We start from the raw sequence: 20,122 nt of genomic DNA, 5'->3' as shown, positions 1-20,122 counted from the left end.
GTATCTCTTCATAAAAAAAAGTAAAAAAAATTGGTATGAAAAAAAGCTAATCATACAATTTCCATATATACAAGTGTTTTTCTGAGAAACAATGACAAATCATGATATGTTTTTCTTCTAGAAAGCGTTCTTGTTTTTATTTTAGCGAAGGTTGAAAGACAATACGGTTCGTTTGCGACCATTCAAAGCAAGGAGTATTGTTGCCTATGGATGTATTTTAATTTTTTCCTTTTTTTCAAGTAAAAATCTTGTATCACGAATATTCATTGGGATGGTTCGGGGAACATACTTTTTGAAAACTTCTCGGACGTGATTCAAACCAGCTCGAAGTTTGAGAACCTGTCTCTATTGAGAAAAAACTGAGCCGGAAAGTTTCAGATTGAGTCTGTTTTCTGGTGAGTAGGTCTTAAAGGGCCTGCCCACTCGCTTTACCTGCTTGAAAGTAGCCTATTTTTTTCATATATTGAAAAGCAAGTTTTCATCACGTGAAGACAAAATTTTTAAGCTTCAAAGAACACTAGGTTGACAATTATTTTTAAAAGAACATTTAAAAATAACAAAAAAAATCAAAATTTATTTTTCGAAATTTGTTTTCAAATGATTTCCGATGATTTTTTTTCCTTTTTTTTTTCGTTTGTTGTTCATTTTTTGAGAAAAACTGTTAGGTTTTATATGCTAACTGTGATCTAATTTTCCTAGAGAAGCCTAAAGGGCAATTTAACTAACAAGAGGGCGTTCATATGACTTTTGTTGCTTCTGCTAGTTGTTCCTGAACAATACCTTTTTGTTTTTTTTTCAATGATTTTTTCAGTTTTTTTTATCAGTTTTTTTCTCCTGGTCATTTTTTCCAATTCTGAAACAAATTTAGGAAAAACTTTGAGCAATTTTGGTCATCTTTATTGAAATTCGTAACAAAAAACTGAATAAAGAAGACTCTGAAGACCAAAATCTGTTTTGGGTCGTGCAAAGTCGCAACATACCCGGGATGACCTCCATAAACCGAAAATGCTAATCATACAATTTCATACACTTAGTCTATGGAAAAATGCTAGTCATAGAATTTTCATACATTTTTGCATAATGAATTTTATCGAATTGCAAAGGTATTTTATTGTTGTTATGGTATCGAAATTGGTATCTCTTCATTAAAAAAAGTAAAAAAAATGGTATGAAAAAAAGCTAATCATACAATTTCCATACATAGAAATTGTATGATTAGCATTTAAAAAAAATTGTTTTTTGAAAAAAAAAAAACGCTTTGAACAATCAATTCGACTGCTGGCAAAACATTTAGGCGTTTTTTGGGCTGCTACAACTGAAACTTTGACTTTTTTTTTATTTTCGTTTTTTGAAAAAAAAACACTTGTCATACAATTTCCATATATGAAAATTGCATGACTAGCGCTTTTTTGGAAATAAACACCAAATTTGAAAAAAAAAAGAATCCAAATTTTCCAGATCGTAGATCATGATGAACTTGATGTGAACTGTTTGCAGTGACTCGTTTGTTTAAAATAGATTGTGTCAGACATCAAAATTTTCAAAAAAAAACAGGTGTTTTTCCGAGAAACAATGACAAATCATGATAGGTTTTTCTTCTAGAAAGCGTTCTTGGTTTTATTTTAGTAAAGGTTGAAAGACAATACGGTTCGTTTGCGACTATTTAAAGCAAGGAGTATTGTTGTCTATGGATGTATTCTAATTTTTTTCTTTTTTTTCAAGTAAAAATCTTTATCACGAATAATCATTGGGATAGTTCGGGGAACATACTTTTTTGAAAAATTCTCGGACGTGATTGAAACCAGCTCGAAGTTTGAGAACCTGTCTCTATAGATAAAAAACTGAGCCGAAAAGTTTCAGATTGAGTCAGTTTTCTAGTGAGTAGGTCTTAAAGGGCCTGCTCGCTCGCTTTACCGTCTTGAAAGTAGCCTATTTTTTTCATATATCGAAAAGCAAGTTTTCATCACGCGAAGACAAAATTTTTAAGCTTCAAAGAACACTTGGGTGACAATCATTTTTAAAAGAACATTTAAAAATAACGTAGAAAAATCAAACATTATTTTTCGAAACTTGCTTTCAAATAATTTCCGTTGATTTTTTTTTCTTTTTTTTTCGTTTGTTGTTCATTTTTGAGGAAAACTGTTAGGTTTTATGTCCTAACTGTGATCTAATTTTCCTAGAGAAGCCTAAAGGGCAATTTAACTAACAAGAGGGCGTTCATATGACTTTTGTTGCTTCTGCTAGTTGTTCCTGAACAATACCTTTTTGTTTTTTTTTCAATGATTTTTTCAGTTTTTTTTTATTAGTTTTTTTCTCTTGGTCATTTTTTCCAATTCTGGAACAAATTAAGTAGAAATTTTGAGCAAGTTTGGTCATCTTTATTGAAATTCTTAACAAAAAGCTGAATAAAGAAGACTCTGAAGACACTAATCTGTTTTGGGTCGAGCAAAGTCGCAACATAAGGCATCGTTAGCTATTAAATCATACAACAATTCTGCGAAAAATGTAGTTTCCTTCTCTGTGCAAAACCAAATATCAAATTTTTCTCTATATTCAGTGATATAGAAGAGCATAAAAAACTGAACTCAAACTGATTTTTTTAATCATGCATGCTGGCTATCTTGCTTCGATAAAAGCAAAAGTACTTATGCCAAAAGACTGAAACAAATTTCATATCAACACAGCTGCTTTCTTTAAGTCTACTCACAAACCGCAATAGTTACGTCTAAATTTTTCTCAATTTTTGGTTGTCTAAAGCTGATTAGCATTTCTTGGGCTTTGATTGAAATATTTCTTTATTTGTCTGATGCTTAAGCACCATATGAAGAGAAAGCCTCAATCATTAAAAACGTCCCGAGTAACATTTTCAAATTTTACACTCCCTTTATTGTTTGTGAAAATAATTGGTTTAACATAAGATTAAGAATCCAAAGTTTCGATTGTTGAGGCAAATAGCGGTATTCCGTAAAAAGCAAGAAGGTTGAAAAAAATCTTCAAAACAAAGGGTTTTCATTTTTAGTAGTTTTCATCAACCATATATCAAAATATCAGCCGAGTGAAAAAACAAAGAAAAAAACTTTGTCGACCCTTGCCTTTGTCGACCCTTGCCTGTCCAAAGCAATTTTTATCGCTGGTGACTTTGCTGACCCGTGATTCAGTTTATACTTTTCATAAAGGGTGCCAACTTCTTATACTTTTTAAAATATATTTAAACTAAATCTGATTTTCCGTGATCCACAATACCAAAACCAATCATATCGATTTCATTCCAACTAAATTTAACAGCTGTTTTTTAGTATTTGATCAGAGCTTCAGTTGGATTTAAAAGATTTCCACTTCATTCCGGCGGACTGACAGTAACGTATTTATCAGGCGTGTACTTTTCCAACTGTGGAACACCTTTGCCAGACTTCTTGATTGCCTTCAGATCTTTGTAGAGTGTTTGGAACGATGGCCGGATCCCTGGTCGGTTCCAGCATCCAGTCATGACCGTGTACCATTCGTTCGAACAGTGAAGAGGTTTGGGCATCTTGTAGGATGAGTTAGTCACACATTTAGTCAGCACATCGACATTGGAATGATTGGGATAAGGCAGTCCCCCAAGGGTGACAATTTCCCACATGACAATTCCAAATTGCCACACGTCTGTTTTCGTACTGAAAATGAGAACAGTCACAAAACAATTTTAAAAAATGTTTCAAATTAGGAATTACTCCAAAAAAGAATGCATCATTAAGTAAAGACTAGCGAATTTTATAAGTACAGGTATACAATTAAGAACTGTTTCCTGATAGCTAATTCTGATTTACGTGAAACCATTTTTCGCAATCGTACCTGGGTTGACCTCCATAGACCAAAATTGCTAGTCATACGATTCCAAAAACTAAGTCAATGAAAAAATACTTGTCATGAAATTTCATACAATTTGCTAAAATGGTTTCATCGAATTTTTAAAGGACTTGTTTCTTGTTTTGGCATAAAATTCAGTGTATGGTACTAAATAAAAAAGAAAAATTTTTTGTTAAAGAAAATTTTTGTCAAAAGAAAAACTTTTTGTCATATATAGAAATTGTATGACTAGCATTTTTTTCATGGCTACAACAAAAGTAAATCTAAAATTGCCCCAAAAAATTTTTTTGTGTTGTTTTTTAACCGCAAGCCGAATTTTGTACTCAAACAAACATTTTTCAAAAAAAAATTTTTCACGCAAAATTTAATTTTTTGGTGTGCATAACGTAGTCCTGGATACACTAATTTCGTTATATTATTTGTGAAAGGCAGACTTAAGACATTTCAGGCCGTTTGCAATGCATTTATATTGCGAGACGGTCAAAACTTTGGTTACTCTAGTATGAGTAATCAAGGTTATTGTCACTTGTGAGAAATTAAAATGTAAAAAATCAATATTTTTGGTTTATGGAAAAATGCTAGTCATACAATTTCCATATATGAAAAATCAATAATCATAGACGTTTCAGGCATTTTTCTGTACTTATGGAGTTGCATGAAAAGTGTATGAGTAGCATTTTCCATATGTGAAAATTGTATGATCAGCATTTTTGGTCAACCCGGGTATATTGATCCTCGTGTTTTTTTTTTGGTTTTCCAGGGTCTCGCCTCGATGAGCCTCAGGGCTCGTGTGCGATCCTTGTGAGTTAAATATTGTATACGTATATATTCTCACTAAATACTTCAATTCAATTCATTAATGAATATCAAGGAAGAGCAGCAACTTGAGCAAGCGCAAAAGGTAATTCAACCTGTTTAAGTGCCGCTGAAAACATAATATTGAGTACTAACTTTTTTATGAATTTATACAAAAATGAAACATAGGACAAAAAATGGCAACAAAATTATTCATGTTTCTGCATGCCAGTTAATTTTTTCTATCATGAATTGTTGTATTTTAGACACTTTTCTTAGAAAACTATTTTAGATTGTGTTGGTAACTATTTACAAATTTTGCATCTAGTAAACAGAAAGTCAAGAATACCTTTTTTTCGACAGACTTACGAGATCTAGAGTCAAGTTAATACGCTTGAATGGTTGAGTGTTTTTGAAACTGCTGGAAAGGCTGCTACATGTATTTGACTTGAACAAATAAGTTTTATTATTTCGACCACTCCACGAAGTGAGTGGGAAGCAACTGTTGTCTAGGATGCGTTCTTACCCACTCACAATCAGGTTCCTCGGAGAAACTTCAGCTGGCTGAGAGTCATACGATATGACAGCCTATAGGGCAGAGAGAAAATGCGGGTTTGCTATATAATTCATCTTTCATCGTCGTATTTTCTTTAACTTTTTTAATGCCTAGTAACGATTAACGGAGTCGTTTCTGATCTACAGCAACCGTGAATATTTGTTTGATTTACTAAATCAAAATCTAATTAATTACTTTGCTGTTGCATTTCGAGAGAGCTTTCGTTTTTGCAAAAGGGGAAATGCAATTGCGGTCTAATTTTCAGGCAAACTTAATCCTTGTTTTAGCCGAGACTAGTTGCTTGTTTTAGCCGAGACTTGTTTTAGCCGAGATAAGTATCATAGGATGGGGGGGGGTGTTATTTGACTTTAACTCATCTGCATCAAAAAGTTGACCTGTGATTTGCCAAACTTACCTGAAGGTGTTATCCGAGACACTTTCAGGTGCCATCCAGCGCCATAAAATTGGAAGTTGGTGGGCAGAAGCGCTCATTTCCACCGCCTTTTCACCCGGAATCGGGATCGTTGATTTTGCCATTCCGAAGTCACAGATTCGACATCGTCCTTGGTTGTCGACGAGGACGTTGCGGGCTGCGAGGTCTCGGAGTACATAACCGTTCGAAGCGACATGTCGCATTCCGCGAGCGACATCCAATGCAAAAATGACCAGTTGCTCCCCATTTCGCTGAAAAAAAAGAATCTGATCACCTGTTGCAGCAAAAATTAGACCAAGGAGATATCTAATTATCGAAAACTTATGGTAATTAAATTAGTCGTTCAGGGGCGGATTTAGGGGAGCGCATTATTGAGGGGAGCGAATTTTAATTTAGGGGAGGCCGAAAACGGCATTTTTGGCCGATTTTTATCTAAAATTTGCCTGGAGCAAATTTTATCTAAAATTTGCCTCTAAATTTTTGGTCAAAATAGGGTCTTTATAGTATCCTGGGAGCGCTCGGAAAATCAATTTGGTCGACCTGAAAAAAGGTCGAGCAAACTTCCGAAAAACTTTTGAAAATCCGCCCCCCTCGAGAAAATCCTAGATCCGCCCCTGCAGTCATTTAAGCATATATAGGGCTATTTATAATTGATTTTAGAGTACTAACTGTACGTAATCTATTAATTTTGTCAGGTTTTTTTATATCACATGCACCTCTTTGGTTGGCCCAACACCATAATAACTTTTCATGTAGTAATTGCTAAGACATCCAAATGAGTAGTGTTTAACCTGTATGTGGGCCAAATTCTGTCTCGACTCAGCTTCCAGATCCTCGTCTGGGTGGCCCGAATCCCTGAGTTCCAAAAGAACCGTTTGCAGATTCCCTCTATGGTACAGTGGGAAAACTATATTCAAATTACCCTCTATTTGCGTAATTCCGAGGAGCTCGATAACATTCTGATGACCAGTGAGTTCTGCTAGGATCTCGAACTCATTTTGCAACTCCTCGACTACCAGGAGGTTCTCTGGATCCCTCGCACGTTTAAGTGCAATCTGGCGACCTCCGCTTGGAGTCCAAAGTCCAGCGTGAACAGAAGCAAACTCCCCGGCGTCCAGAGTAGATCTTATTTGAAACTCCTCGTTGGGAATGAGCCAGCGTTTGTTTAACAAATTAATCTTCGCCAATCGTTCGGCTTGTTTAGATTTCTCGTACTGTTCCCAATTGATACCTTTCTTGAGTTTCTTCAGATTTTTCTTACGAGGGAAAGGCTTTTTGTCTCGAAGTGAACCGCCGCTGAATTTGATATAGACAAGGAGCCATAAAATACAGCCTAGAATGGTTCCTAGTCCTAATAGAGCAAATACCCACGCTTGTACTTCGCTTTCATCTCCACTTTTTACAGCTGAAGGCACTATTTCCATTTGAACACAGTTGTATGTTGCAATAAGGTCCTGACATCTGGTACCTAGAACATACAAATAAAAGTAAATCCAGATTTGTGGACCTTGATTACGAACTACACATAATCTCAGATTGCTTAGTATAGGGAAATGAATCTTCACTCTGGCCTTTCAAACCGTATGGAGCACCATCAACCACTTAGCTCATGATGAGACATTCATGCTAATAAAGCTCGTACTTTCCCCCACAACGTCGGACTAATTTAATGTCGTCTTTTTTGGCCGACGAACAGGGTAATGAATTTTCACTGCGCTTTGTCCTGAACAAGTTAATATAGTGCTGATTTAAAACAACCAGATAATTGAACTAAAACGTTAAAACATAATTTTTAAACTCATTTTTTTCAAATTTGGTTATATTTGCCCGAAAAACGAAAAAAAAATGCATAGAAATATACCAGCTTTTTTGCAGTGCATTTTTTGCAAAACTTTGAACCAAAATTACACCCAAAAACGGGTCAACTAAATCAGGGAAGTAAACAGGGTACAAAATTGTAAGAATTACTATGAGTGACCCTTTTTTACCTCCCTAATTTAAAACCAAACGAAATGACCCAAACGAAGTTTTATGGGAGTAATTTTGGCTGAAAATTTCAAAAAAAAATGCACCAAAAAAAAGCTGGTAAATCTTGAAGCATTTTTTGTCCTCATCATTTTTTTTCGGCCAAATATAACCGAATTTGAGGAAAATGAGTTTAAACTGTTTTCGTTCATTTTATCCGGTTGTTTTAATTCAGCAGAAAATGCAGCGAAATTTCATCAAATTGCCGAAACATGCATAAACAAAAAACAAGACTGCTCGTATATCAAGGCAAAGCCCTGAATCTTCCGACTGTCCCTTAATTCATATCGAATAGTTTTTGGGGAAAAAAATATTGAAAGCCTATCGAAGTGTGAAATACTGAGTCGTACAAATTTAATACGACCGATCTGATTAGCTAGCAGACTCAATTTAATTTGGAACAAGTCCGTTGTGCGGGATAAATCGCCACACATAAATAATTCGCGTTACGCTCTCAGCATTATGCAATGAATAAATTCTTCAAAGTGCGCATTATTTAGTCCAGAACATGGCCAATTTGGCAAATTTCAAACCCCCTGAATTTTACAAAACATAATTGGAGGTGAAACATCTTTTTAATTTTGAGTTTAAGAAATCGATATCTTCAATGGGGTATAAAAACTTATGTTGAAAACTATCATTTCGATCGGCAAAAATTGAAAAATTGACTGAATAAAACAAGACTGCTCGTATATCAGGGCAAAACCCTGAATGTTCCGACTGTCCTTAATTCATATCGAATAGTTTTTGGGTAAAAATATTGAAAACTTATTCATTTTGGACAATATCAAAGTGTAAAGTTTTGAGTCGTACGATATTAAAACGACCAATTAGCTAGCCTCAATTATATTCAGAACGATTTGGTTATGCGGGATAATTCGCCACGCATAAATAATTCGCGTTACGCTCTCAGCATTATGAATAAACTCGTATAAAAAATTTTCGTTGAAAATTATTATTTCGACCGGTGAAAATTGACTGAATGAAAAAAACCACACCGAGCATAAATATTCAGTTTTTTTCGAAAGTCGGAACAAAAAAACCACGCTGAGAATAAATATTCCGTTTTCTTCGAAAGTCGGAACAACAATCCAACTCATTGAATTATATCATCAGAATTCGGCGAATTTTTACTGCCTACTGCAAAAAAAAATCACTTCATGAAAAACCCAAATACTTGTGAAATGAAAGATGATTTATAAAAAACATTTTTCGAAAACACCCTGTATTTGAGCTCTGATTGTAAAATACCAGAAATGAAGATAAGTTTTACTGTTGGAAATTAACTCTCAATTTACGACAAATAGTACAAAATTAAGGGTGTTTTCAGCTCAGCTATGCGGACCAATTTTGGTGTGATTCAAGTTTGTTTATGAAAATTGGAAGCTATATTGCTTCAAACCTGATCGTTTAAACTTTTAAAAAGTCGAAATTTGAAAGCACCGTAGATTTGATCAGCTTCATTCTATTGTTGGGCCGTATGGGAGAAAATAACCAATGTTTATGTAAAATTTGAGCTTCCGGCCGCGCTGAAATCAAAAAAGGAGTCAAGATTGACCTTCTGGGCATGTGCTATTCTGGCAGTTGTCTATCTTCTGGTCGCAAAAGTCGCCAGAGAAGCCAGTGAAACAGGTGCACTGCGGAGAACCAGACTCGACTGAACAGACTCCCACTTTACACGTGTCAAAACTGCAGCTCATTTTCAGCTTAGTGATAATCAAAGAATTACGACAACGATAACGCCACTTTCCTCGATTTTCTTTAACAAAGTTAATTCAAAATTAAGGAAATTATTATTTCGGAAAAATTAAGTCAGTCCGCGTAGAATATGAAAGTACAAAAAAATTCAAAAAAACCCACTTTTTTGATAAAATTAATCAAAATGATGTTAAGTACGATTATTGTAAAATTATCGAGACTATAAATAGTAATGTAAATCAATTTAATGGTATCTTGAAAAAGAAAATAAATCATTCATGTTGATAAAATTGTTTCATTTACTGAAGTTGCTCACAGATAATTTAATACAGCATTTTTTCATACTGCAGTTTTTTCTGGTGTTATTTTTTAAATAATGCTATTTCACGCGGAATGAGATTTTATTGTAATTTCTGAAACCATATGTTACCAACTAACTGTGCTTAATTCTGAACTAGCATTTCGCATTTATTGAGAACAAAATTCAAACCGCAGAAAATTTGCTAAGCCGAGTGAATTTGAAGATAATGCTTTCAGATTTGTAAAGAAACATTTATTTCCTATTGCAGGCGATTTTTAAATTATTCAAACAGTAATCGCAGGCCAAACGATTTTTATTTCCTGAGTTCAATCACTTAAAACGCTTCTGACTCACAATTTTACGTTATTTTTTAAAGATGTTTCTTACTTTAATGTAAGAGACGAGACGAAATTTCTTCTCTTCTGGCCTTTTAAACTAAAATTGTGAGGTTTTTCCAGCGCTTACTCCGCAGTTGTCGAGATGCTTATTTATGATTTCCGTGATTAGATCCCACTAAGTGTGACTAAACGGGCTGATAACTTTCGCATTCAACACTAATCGAGCCTGAACAAAAAGAGGCGTGGCTTAGGGTTGGGTAATCACTAAACTTATAGTTGAATGCAGTTTTTATTCTAAGCCAGAGAGTTACAGCAGTTCACGACAAATCTCGGATATAATTGCCATCCATGGAACAATTTGACTGATAGACAACATGAAAATGATTGAAAACTGTTTAAATCGAAAAATGTTTATAACAAAAACAAGGATAGCAGGTTGCTATCAAGTGTCACAAATTTTCACACCACATTGATTTCAGAAAACCTAATCAAAAATTTAAAAATCATATAAAATCTAATAAGAAATTGAACGCTTTTTTACATATTTGGTTTTGTCTAAAATAGTGATAATTTTTTCTATAAAAGACAATTGTATTAGGTTGCAAGTGAAAAAAAAACAAGAATGAGTGGAATAAACATCAACAAAAGTTCCATAACAAATTTATACGTGTCCTTAATAAAATTGCAACAAAGGGATCAATAGGCTCTTCTTGAAAACGATTACTAAATTTAAAACTAAATTTTTCTGGCAACTTCATCGTTTTCCAAAAAGATTGAAGATCAAAACTTTTGTATCCACGCTTAAAATTGATTTTACCCTTGATAAATTGCTGCTCAGATACAGAGACAAAGTTGCAATTTGCGCTTATCAGCAAAAACAGCTAATCTGTTTTTATCAAAATCTGTTTTATGGTAAATGAATATGAAACAAGACTGCTCGTATCAGGGCGAAGCCCTGAATGTTCCGACTGTCTTTTAAGTTTTATGGAGCAGTAATAACATTAACAAACTCAATGAAACAAAACAAAATGAAAAAAATTATCCCCCCACACGCCATATAAAGTACAAAAGGATAGATTTTGCTCCTTGTAACAAACCATTTATGGCAAATAAGCTTCTTTTAACCAATTTGGAACGATTTCTGAGACAGATTAACTCTCCACTAACGCGTTAATAGCGCGAAATATATCGCGCGTTAATTGTCACAAATTGGGCAAATTGGCAATCTTTAAACCCCTGTAACTTTACGAAAAATGATCACAGGTGAAATATCTTTTCAAATTTGAGCTCAAGACAACAATACCTTTCGAATGATATTAAAAAGTTCCGTCAAAAATAGCTAGTTAAAAAGTCGAAATTTGTCTGAAGAAAAAAAAACCCACCCCGAGCACAAATATTCCGTTACTTTCGTATCGAAAGTCGGAACAATAATGGGAGCGGTAGAAGCTCAAAACATAATTGAAAGAACATATGTTTTAATGATTATTTTTAATCACCGGTACTTACAGATAAAAAATCTAGGCCTAAACAGTACAGCAACGGAAAGAATTCTTAGTTTTGCTTTCGTTTCAAACAAAAAATGAAATGTGTTAAAAATCTTAGAGAGGATTTAAAGTTTTATATGCTTCGTAATTCAAAAAATTTTGAGCGCTTTTGGAACTATTCTGACAGAAACTAAGAGGACACATTCCGATAATTTTAAGCCTTGATTTTGTGGCAAAAATTAAAATTTTGCATGTTTCGAACTAATGATAGATTTAATTATTTGGAGTCTTGGTTCCAAAGAAACAAGACGCAAAGAAGATTGATTTAGTTTTCAATTAAAACTGTTTCCTGGAGAACAATTTACTAAAAGTGAACATTCCTATGCTACCTTAGATCAGTTTTTTAGGAGTTAGTTCTTAACAAGGCAATGAAACTACAATTTTCCTCCCACTATTTTTAGGTAATCTCAAATTAGGTAATCTCATTTTTTTAATTCGAAATTTTTTATGAAAATCATCCCCCCGCACGCCATTTAAAGTACAAAAAGATAGATTTAGCTCCTTGTAACCAATCAATTATGGCAAATAAGCTTCTTTTAACCAATTTGGAACGATTTCTAAGACGGATTAAATCTCCGCTTACGCGTTAATAGCGCGAAATATATCGCGCGTTAATTGTCCCAAATTGGCCAAAATGGCAATCTTTAAACCCCCATAACTTTACGAAAAATGATCACAGGTGAAATATCTTTTTAAATTTGAGCTCAGGACAACAATACCTTTTGAATGATATAAAAAAAATTCCGTCAAAAGTTAAAAAGTCGAAATGTGTCTGAAGAAAAAAAAACCCACCCCGAGCACAAATATTCCGTTACTTTCGTATCGAAAGTCGGAACAATAACAAACTTTGGAGTGAAAAAAAAAACTGAAAAGGGAACAAATTAGATACATCAATGTTGGATAGAACATTTTATAACCGAACTATTGAAATCAATTTCTACACTGAACACATTTTTCCACCACTTCAAGGACAAAACAGAGTCAAAGCATAGCTTTACATCATTAGCTATACATTTTAGACATAGGATGCCAATCTAGCTGATGGAATAGTTGAGCGAAAACAACGAAGTCGAAAAAATTGCTCGAAAAAGGAAAGTATCGAAAACTAAGCCTAACAAATTTTCCACTAATAATTTTCAACATATATATATTTAAAGAAAACATGTCGAGAAAGACAATTGCAAGAAATAAATAATCATTGAAGCAAAACTTATGAATTGTTAACTGAATCAAAAAAACTCAAACCTCTGTTAAGCCAAAAAAAATCTGTCACGAAGATTTTGAGCTACAAAAAATTATGAATGTTGAATGCCACAATTTCAGAACAAGTTTGTACAAAATTTGAATTTGTTTGAGCAAAAAAGCAGCAAACAAAGCAAGACTGCTCGTAACAGGGCGAAGCCCTGAATGTTCCGACTGCCTTTTAAGGTTTATCGAGCAGTAGTAACATAAAAAATTAATTGTAATGAAATAAAATGAAAAAAAAAAAATTCTAAAATTTGAAATTTTTTAAATGAAATTATCCCCCCACACGCCATATAAAATACAAAAGAATAGATTTCGCTCATTGTACCAAATCAATTATGGCAAATAAGCTTCTTTCAGTCAATTTGGAACGATTTTAAGACGGATTAAATCTCTGCTTACGGATTAATAGCGCGAAACATATCGAGAGTTAATTGTCCCAAATTGGCCAAAATGGCAATCTTTAAACCCCCATAACTTTACGAAAAATGATCACAGGTGAAATATCTTTTCAAATTTAAACTCAGGACAACAATACCGTATGGAAAGTCGGAACAATAAATCACAAAAAGTTATAAAATCAGAATTAGCTTACAGCCAAAATAATTAATTATATAGTTGACACGGAGGCAATGCAGAGCTTTGTATTACTTGAAACACAACGCAAAGCTAACAGACGGAAACAACTATGTAGAAAACAATTTTGAATAGACGATTTTTTTTGATTAAAATGAAAAATTCAATTTTAGAAAAATCTTCAGTTATACAAATACCAGCATTAGGTACAATTTTACTTTTTATTAAGCGACAGCTAAGCTGACAATAAGTGGGTAGACGACCATTGAGCCGCAAACAGAAAAAAAACCTAAATAAACTGGCGTCATAAAAAAACTTCAAGTTTTAAAGCGATTAACTTTTGAAACTTCGAATTTTTGCACCACCACCGACCTGAAATAATTTGAAAACAGCGAATTTTGCATTTCAAACGACACAAAAAAGTTTGAGTAAGCCGATACAGCATAAGCCGAAATTATAAAGGCCGAATGATACTTTCATGTGAAAAAAAAGGAAAGTATGTGAAGACTGGGGTAGTAAATTTTAAATTACAGTAGAAAATCAACAATACTTGGACTGCAGGAAAAAATGCTTTCATCACAAAAAACATATGCACACAAGCAATAGGCAGACAAAGCATTTTTACCGGAAAAAAGTTACAGATTCAGATATACGGAAAAAACATGGTCCGGAAGCGACTCAAACCCCAGACCAAAGGTTGCCAAGGCAAAGTGGGAAGGAGACTGGAAGTAATAAAGGTTCACTAATAAAACAAGCACAATTTGTTATATAAGTTTATAAGAAACATGCCAAGAGTAATCTTCGCAAAATTGATCAATTCTTATAAATTTGTGAAGAAACTTGTTTTTATGAAAAAAAATCTGGATCTCGATTAGAAGACAAGTGTCCCCGCCTTCTTTCCCACAAAAATCTTGTTCACGCAATGGTAAATTTTTACATAATTTGTCGGCTAAGCAACGCATTTTTTAAAGCAGATGGACGTGAACCGATTTAAAAAGAACAACTCGAGAAGCATGGGGATATAAATTTATACATAGTGAAGCTGCACTTCGAAAATATCCGCAAAAAACACAGTTAAAAATGAAACAAAAGCTATGGAGTTTTACACCCGGATCTCCAGATTGTAAGTAACCTTCCTTATCCACTGAGCCATGTTGTTCTTAATCTAAAACTATTTCTGTTTTGATTTTAATATTGCTTTATCTTTAGAAATCAGGTTGTAAAAGATACAAGATACAAAAATAAACATATATAAAGGAATATACAAAAAGGATCGGTTGGCATACAATAATCCACATAGAAATAAGTTTAAAGCAGACATTTAGTCAACCATTCAGTTAAAAAAAAACGAACCGTAATCAAAGTCGCCAAAACTGCCTAATTATTACGACGGAGAAAATAATTCTCCTGCTGCCGGGGTCTCAATTTAAAATTTTCTGTCGGAATTCTGTACAGATAGGTACGTTTGGGAAATGTCTAGCTTGAAAAAATGTTTGAGAATTGATTTGCCACCGAATACTGTAACACATGTAATCACGTTCTGAAGTGAAATTTGCAGGTAAACTTTTGTTCTATGCGATTTAGGACTGTTTTCTTTTTCACTTTTCAAGTTTTAATTTATTTTTCGTCGAATAGATGTAATGCATTTTAAAACAAACATAACCCGGTTTAACGGGAAACATTTCTCATCAAACATAATCATAACCTAGATCTACCACTATTGATTACAGCAACGTAAAAGTGACTTTATATCTCTACCGTAAAACGTGGAATGTAAAGGGCTAATATAACTGCAGGAGCCGAATATCGCCGTTTTTTTACAGAAAGTTACGGTCACAAACATTTATCAAAACATTTTAATTTACCCGTATGAACTTTTTAAAGTTTATTAGGCTGGGTGAGGGCTCAATATACTCACGTTCATAGAATTAGATAGTTATATATTTGGCCCGATTAATTTGGCACCTGTCTGAAGTGAACATTTCAGGTTGGTTACGCTGTAATCCTGAAACTGTTACCTAGACAACAAACTTTTAGAAAAAGTGTCAATGAATGCAACGAAATGGAGTTGAAATTGAAAAGCGAAACATCAAACCACAGAAGATCAATTTAGGAGCGAACATTTTGCATGAATTTTACCTGAAAAAAAATCATCACGACCTAAGCCAGTGTCTGCACTGCAATCTTTGTAGCAGTTAAATCGAATATCTGAAGTCCATGTTGATCGCCATTTCTTACTAGATATAGATCGAATTTACGGATAACAACTTCTAGACAGAAATCTAAACGGAAAAAAAACACTAAAAACGAAACATAAGCTTAAAATAACTAAATTTTCGTTTGCAAAAAAGGTGACATTAAAGCTAATGGAATTTTAAGAAAAATTTATGATTGATCATTTTTAAATAACATTTTCCGACCTGCGATAGTTTTGATTGATCTGTGATTTTTTATTCCGCAAGAAATCTTTAAAAAAACCCACCTTCGAAACGAAAAGTAGTTCACATTTTTTTCGCTTATTTTGTCTTTCGTGAGCACAGTTTAGCTTCTTTTCAGCTGAAAAACCTAAACTGAATTTTAAAAAGTCAAAAGTCAGACCGCAAAGCAAAAAATAACAAGGCAAAAATTATCGTTTTTTCAATTCGCTCATAGACAGTCATAAGAATGTTGGTATCTCTCCTGCTCGTCTACCGGAAATTTTTTAAAGTTTAATTTCCAGTATAGTCATTACGAAATTGTTCAAATTGATGGAACTAAAGTCAAATAAGTCCAATTACAACAGCCTTTCTAGACGCAACAACAGGCCAAAGGACCTAGTTTACGCCCCAAAACATCATTATAAACATCAAAATAAAGTAAAATCACCAAAGCAAAAATTTTGAATAATTAGCTTGAATGGCACAAACTACTTGAATGAAATGTCTTTTCTAAAGCTGTTTCTCACTGCTTATTAGGGACGGCCCCGGTCTGTGATCTCAGTACTCTTTTTGTTTGAGAGTCTACGCATATCTTAGAACGATCAGAAAACTTTTAGCGTGCTTTTTTTAGTAGCTACCAGAAGACAATATTAAGCAGCTCATCATTATCAATGATGTAACCATCTAGCCCATCATGAAAAAGTTTACCAAATTCAAGTTTTCTATTTATCTATCATAAATTTTCAAAAACGGAAAACTTATGGAAGTTGAAAGCTGTACAGAGTCTACGTTTTGTCATTATTTTGACCCCGTACCCGTGGTATAGTTAGGCAAACCCTCAGCGACCAGCTTCGAGGCTCCTTCTTTTTTTGAAGCAATTGTTTGACAACCTCCTTAAAGAATTTATGTATGGGGAAATCAAATACTATTGCAATACGTATCTGCAGCATTTCAACCTTAACACTTCAGGAAATTGTTTGTCCTTGCGACAGGTTCTCCATTGCAATTTCAGAATTGGGGTCAAACTGATAATAGATGTGCATTCATACATGAGCTCGCCATAACGAATTACTGGTTTAGAAAAAAAATGAAAGAAAGTTTGGGGACCCTTTCGAAGGAAAATATTTTTTTTTACGGTACATGAGTTCATTATACTTATTCATTCTTGGGAACAAAATTAGGATGTTCCTTGAAGTTTAATTTCGCATCTACTTATAATCCCAGATATTTGGCAGATTGAGCCTGATCCGTTTCAAAGCCATTTATTCTAAAATTAAGGTTTTCTGTTGAAATGTTGCTAACATAATTAACATTATATTATCTTGGTTTAGATAAGACTTTGGTTCAACGATTTGTTAACAACCTCCAGATATTGTGCACTAAAGTCTTTTTTTTTTGAATTTTGAATTACAGCTGTATCATCGGCAAACAAAACCGCCTTTGAACTAGCGCAACATTGGGTTAAATCAATGATGCAAATCAGAAACAGAAGAGAATCTAGTACTGAGCGTTGCGACACACCCCAAACAATTGGTTTTAAGTTGGAAAAAAAGTTTACCTAAATTTACATGTTGCAATAGGATACTTCCAAATTATCCCAAAAAATTTCTAACAATACTTTTGCAACCGTATTTTTTCAGCTATGCAAAAAGCTTCAGGGGATTCGCAGCGTCGAACGCTTTTAATTTATTTAAAAAGCATCCCGTTGGTTTTGTATTTCTCTTAACGAAAGCTGATCACTGCCAACAACAGAGGTAATAGCATCATCAGAGGACAATTTGACATTCTTAAAACACTTGAAATTATATATTTCGTGGTATTTATAAACGCTACATAGATTATACTTCCAAAATTAACACTTTTAAAAACTTTTACTAATTGAAATTGATAACGCTATCAGTCTTTAATTGTTAGCCTCATTTACATTGTTTTCATACATAAAACTTCCAAAAAATTTTATAATTGAACTTCATAAGGCTATCGGTCTTCAAATTTTAGCCTCCTTAGTTTTACTATCTTCACAAAATTCCCCTACTTTAGCTATTTTGTAACTTTCCGGATAGGTACCGTTTTTTTGCATTCATTAATATATCGACATGTAAGGACTCGGTATTGGCTTACAAAACTTCAAGGCTGTATCCGATATTTCATTTTGTCTCTCAGGTGGTTCAATGAAATGGTAACTATAACCTCTGGATTTTTATAATGTAGTTGGACACAGCGATATTGATGCATCATTTGCTTGTTCTAGTTCAGTATCAAAAGAAGTGATTTCGGCGCTTTTTGAATTAAAAAAATTCAGAAGCTTTGCAATTGATTTAATTTAAAGTGGTCTTAAGTATTTGTTTTTACCTTTATTTCAATATAAATCTCTAATAGATCTTTATAAGTTTTTGCAAATGACGTCCTGTTGAAATAGTAAGAAATCATGGCGCTTATTGAAACAAAAAGCACATTCAAGTGCTTTGCATTCAATTAAGATTTAAATTAGATTTAGTATTTCTTTTAAGTTTAAATTCAATATAAATCTCATATAGAACTTTAATAGTTTTTGCAAATGATGCCCTGTTGTGACATTTGAAAACCTTCAATAATTTCCATATTTTTGCAAATTGTGTTCTGTTGAAGTGTTTAGGTTTTCTGGTCGTTACCTATTCGTTTTAGATATTCCAATTAAAAAAAAATTTGACACCAAGGGTGACATCTTTTTTTTTTCGAACGGGATATAAATTGATGGCTCATGTTTTTCATTAACACTTGATACAATTTGGACTTGGTTTTCTTGAAACACATAGATACTGGAACTATGATGCAGTATCGATCGACTGTTGTGAAGATCATGCCAAGTGTTGAGACGATATAGGAATACTATTGAGACGCTTGCTTAAGCGTTCAATAGGTCTGAGAGTAATAAATGTACCTACCAAACAGATGTTTTTATCTGGTGACGTACCCAGAGATATCCATTTAATCAATATAAACAGACCTACGCATTTTGAGAGTACGTACTTGATCAAATGAAGTTTTAGATGATGTTAATTCAAGAGTAACAAGACTGCTCGTACCAGGGCGAAGCCCTGAATGTTCCGACTGCCTTTTAATGTTTAATAAAATGTAATAAAAATGAAAAAAAAATTTCTAAAATTTGAAATTTTTTATGAAAATCATCCCCCCACACGCCATATAAAGTACAAAAGGATAGATTTCGCTCCTTGTAACAAATCAATTATGGCAAATAAGCTTCTTCCAACTTATTTGGAACGGTTTCTAAGACGGACTAAATCTCCGCTTACGCGTTAATAGCGCGAATTATATCGCGCGTTAATTGTCCCAAATTGGTCAAAATGGCCAAAAATGGCAATCTTTAAACCCTCATAACTTCACGAAAAATGATCACAGGTGAAATATCTTTTCACAAATAAGCTCAGGACAACAATAGCTTTCGAATGATATAAAAAAATTCCGTCAAAAATGGCTAGTTAAAAAGTCGAAATTTGTCTGAAGAAAAAAAAACCCACCCCGAGCACAAATATTCCGTTACTTTCGTATCAAAAGTCGGAACAATAAGCCACTCTAATGTCACATTAAATTCAAAAGATTCAAATGTATACGTTAAATTAAACGATTGCTAGCTTGCTAGCAGAGTTTTCATCACAATTTGAGTCATCACTAGGATAGTATTGATTGGATAAAAGATGTTCAAGCTTCTTTACGGGTTGTAGCAGCAGATAACTTATTGAATTCCAATATTATTGAATTCCAATAGATTCGAGATCTAATTTTCCTATTGAATCGGAATGCACGTCTTATTTAACAGAAATAGTCTGTCTCTTCTTTCAACAGTGGTACTTAATAGTGGTACTTAATTAGAACAAAACTTCTCGTATCAGGGCGAAGCCCTGAATGTTCCGACTGCCTTTTAATGTTTATGGAGCAGCAGTAATAGCATAAAAAAATTAAATGAAATAAAATAAAATGAATAAAAAAATTTTTTTAAATTTGAAATTTTTTATGAAAATCATCCCCCCACACGCCAATATAAAGTACAAAATGAGTGATTTCGATCCTTTTAACAAATCAATTATGGCAAATAAGCTTCGTTCAACCAATTTGGAACAATTTATAAGACGGATTAAATCTCCGCTTACGCGTTAATAGCGCGAATTATATCGCGCGTTAATAGTCCCAAATTGGTCAAAATGGCCAAAATGGCAATCTTTAAACCCTCATAATTCTACAAAAAATGATCACAGGTGAAATTTATTTTCAAATTTAAGCTCAGGACAACAATACCTTTTGAATGATATAAAAAAAATTCAGTCAAAAATGGCTAGTTAAAAAGTCG

At 33.5% G+C, this 20,122-nt stretch overlaps 1 protein-coding gene across 1 annotated transcript; it reads right to left on the bottom strand.

Annotated features, from left to right (window-relative positions):
* Nucleotides 1-3,099: 3,099 nt before the first annotated feature.
* LOC134847923 (tyrosine kinase receptor Cad96Ca-like) lies at nucleotides 3,100-9,915 on the bottom strand. Its single transcript, XM_063865213.1, has 4 exons — nucleotides 9,217-9,915; nucleotides 6,425-7,101; nucleotides 5,616-5,884; nucleotides 3,100-3,656 (listed from the first exon to the last, which is right to left on the bottom strand). The coding sequence occupies exons 1-4, from the start codon at nucleotides 9,356-9,358 to the stop codon at nucleotides 3,338-3,340; spliced, it is 1,407 nt and encodes a 468-aa protein (XP_063721283.1). The 5' UTR covers nucleotides 9,359-9,915; the 3' UTR covers nucleotides 3,100-3,337.
* Between the last annotated feature and the right edge of the window lie 10,207 nt (nucleotides 9,916-20,122).

Source organism: Symsagittifera roscoffensis, chromosome 6 (assembly GCF_963678635.1).
Source record: "Symsagittifera roscoffensis chromosome 6, txSymRosc1.1, whole genome shotgun sequence".
Lineage (NCBI taxonomy): Eukaryota > Metazoa > Xenacoelomorpha > Acoela > Convolutidae > Symsagittifera > Symsagittifera roscoffensis.
This window is presented reverse-complemented; position numbering and strand designations above follow the sequence as displayed.

Bases quoted from the DNA above. Each gene is read 5' to 3' on its own strand.
- LOC134847923 (XM_063865213.1), bottom strand. From the start codon at position 9,358: ATGAGCTGCAGTTTTGACACGTGTAAAGTGGGAGTCTGTTCAGTCGAG. The intron at 7,102-9,216 runs GTCAATCTTGAC...TGTATGTTCTAG, and splicing joins GAATAGCACATGCCCAGAAG to GTACCAGATGTCAGGACCTT. The intron at 3,657-5,615 runs GTAAGTTTGGCA...TCTCATTTTCAG, and splicing joins GTCTCGGATAACACCTTCAG to TACGAAAACAGACGTGTGGC.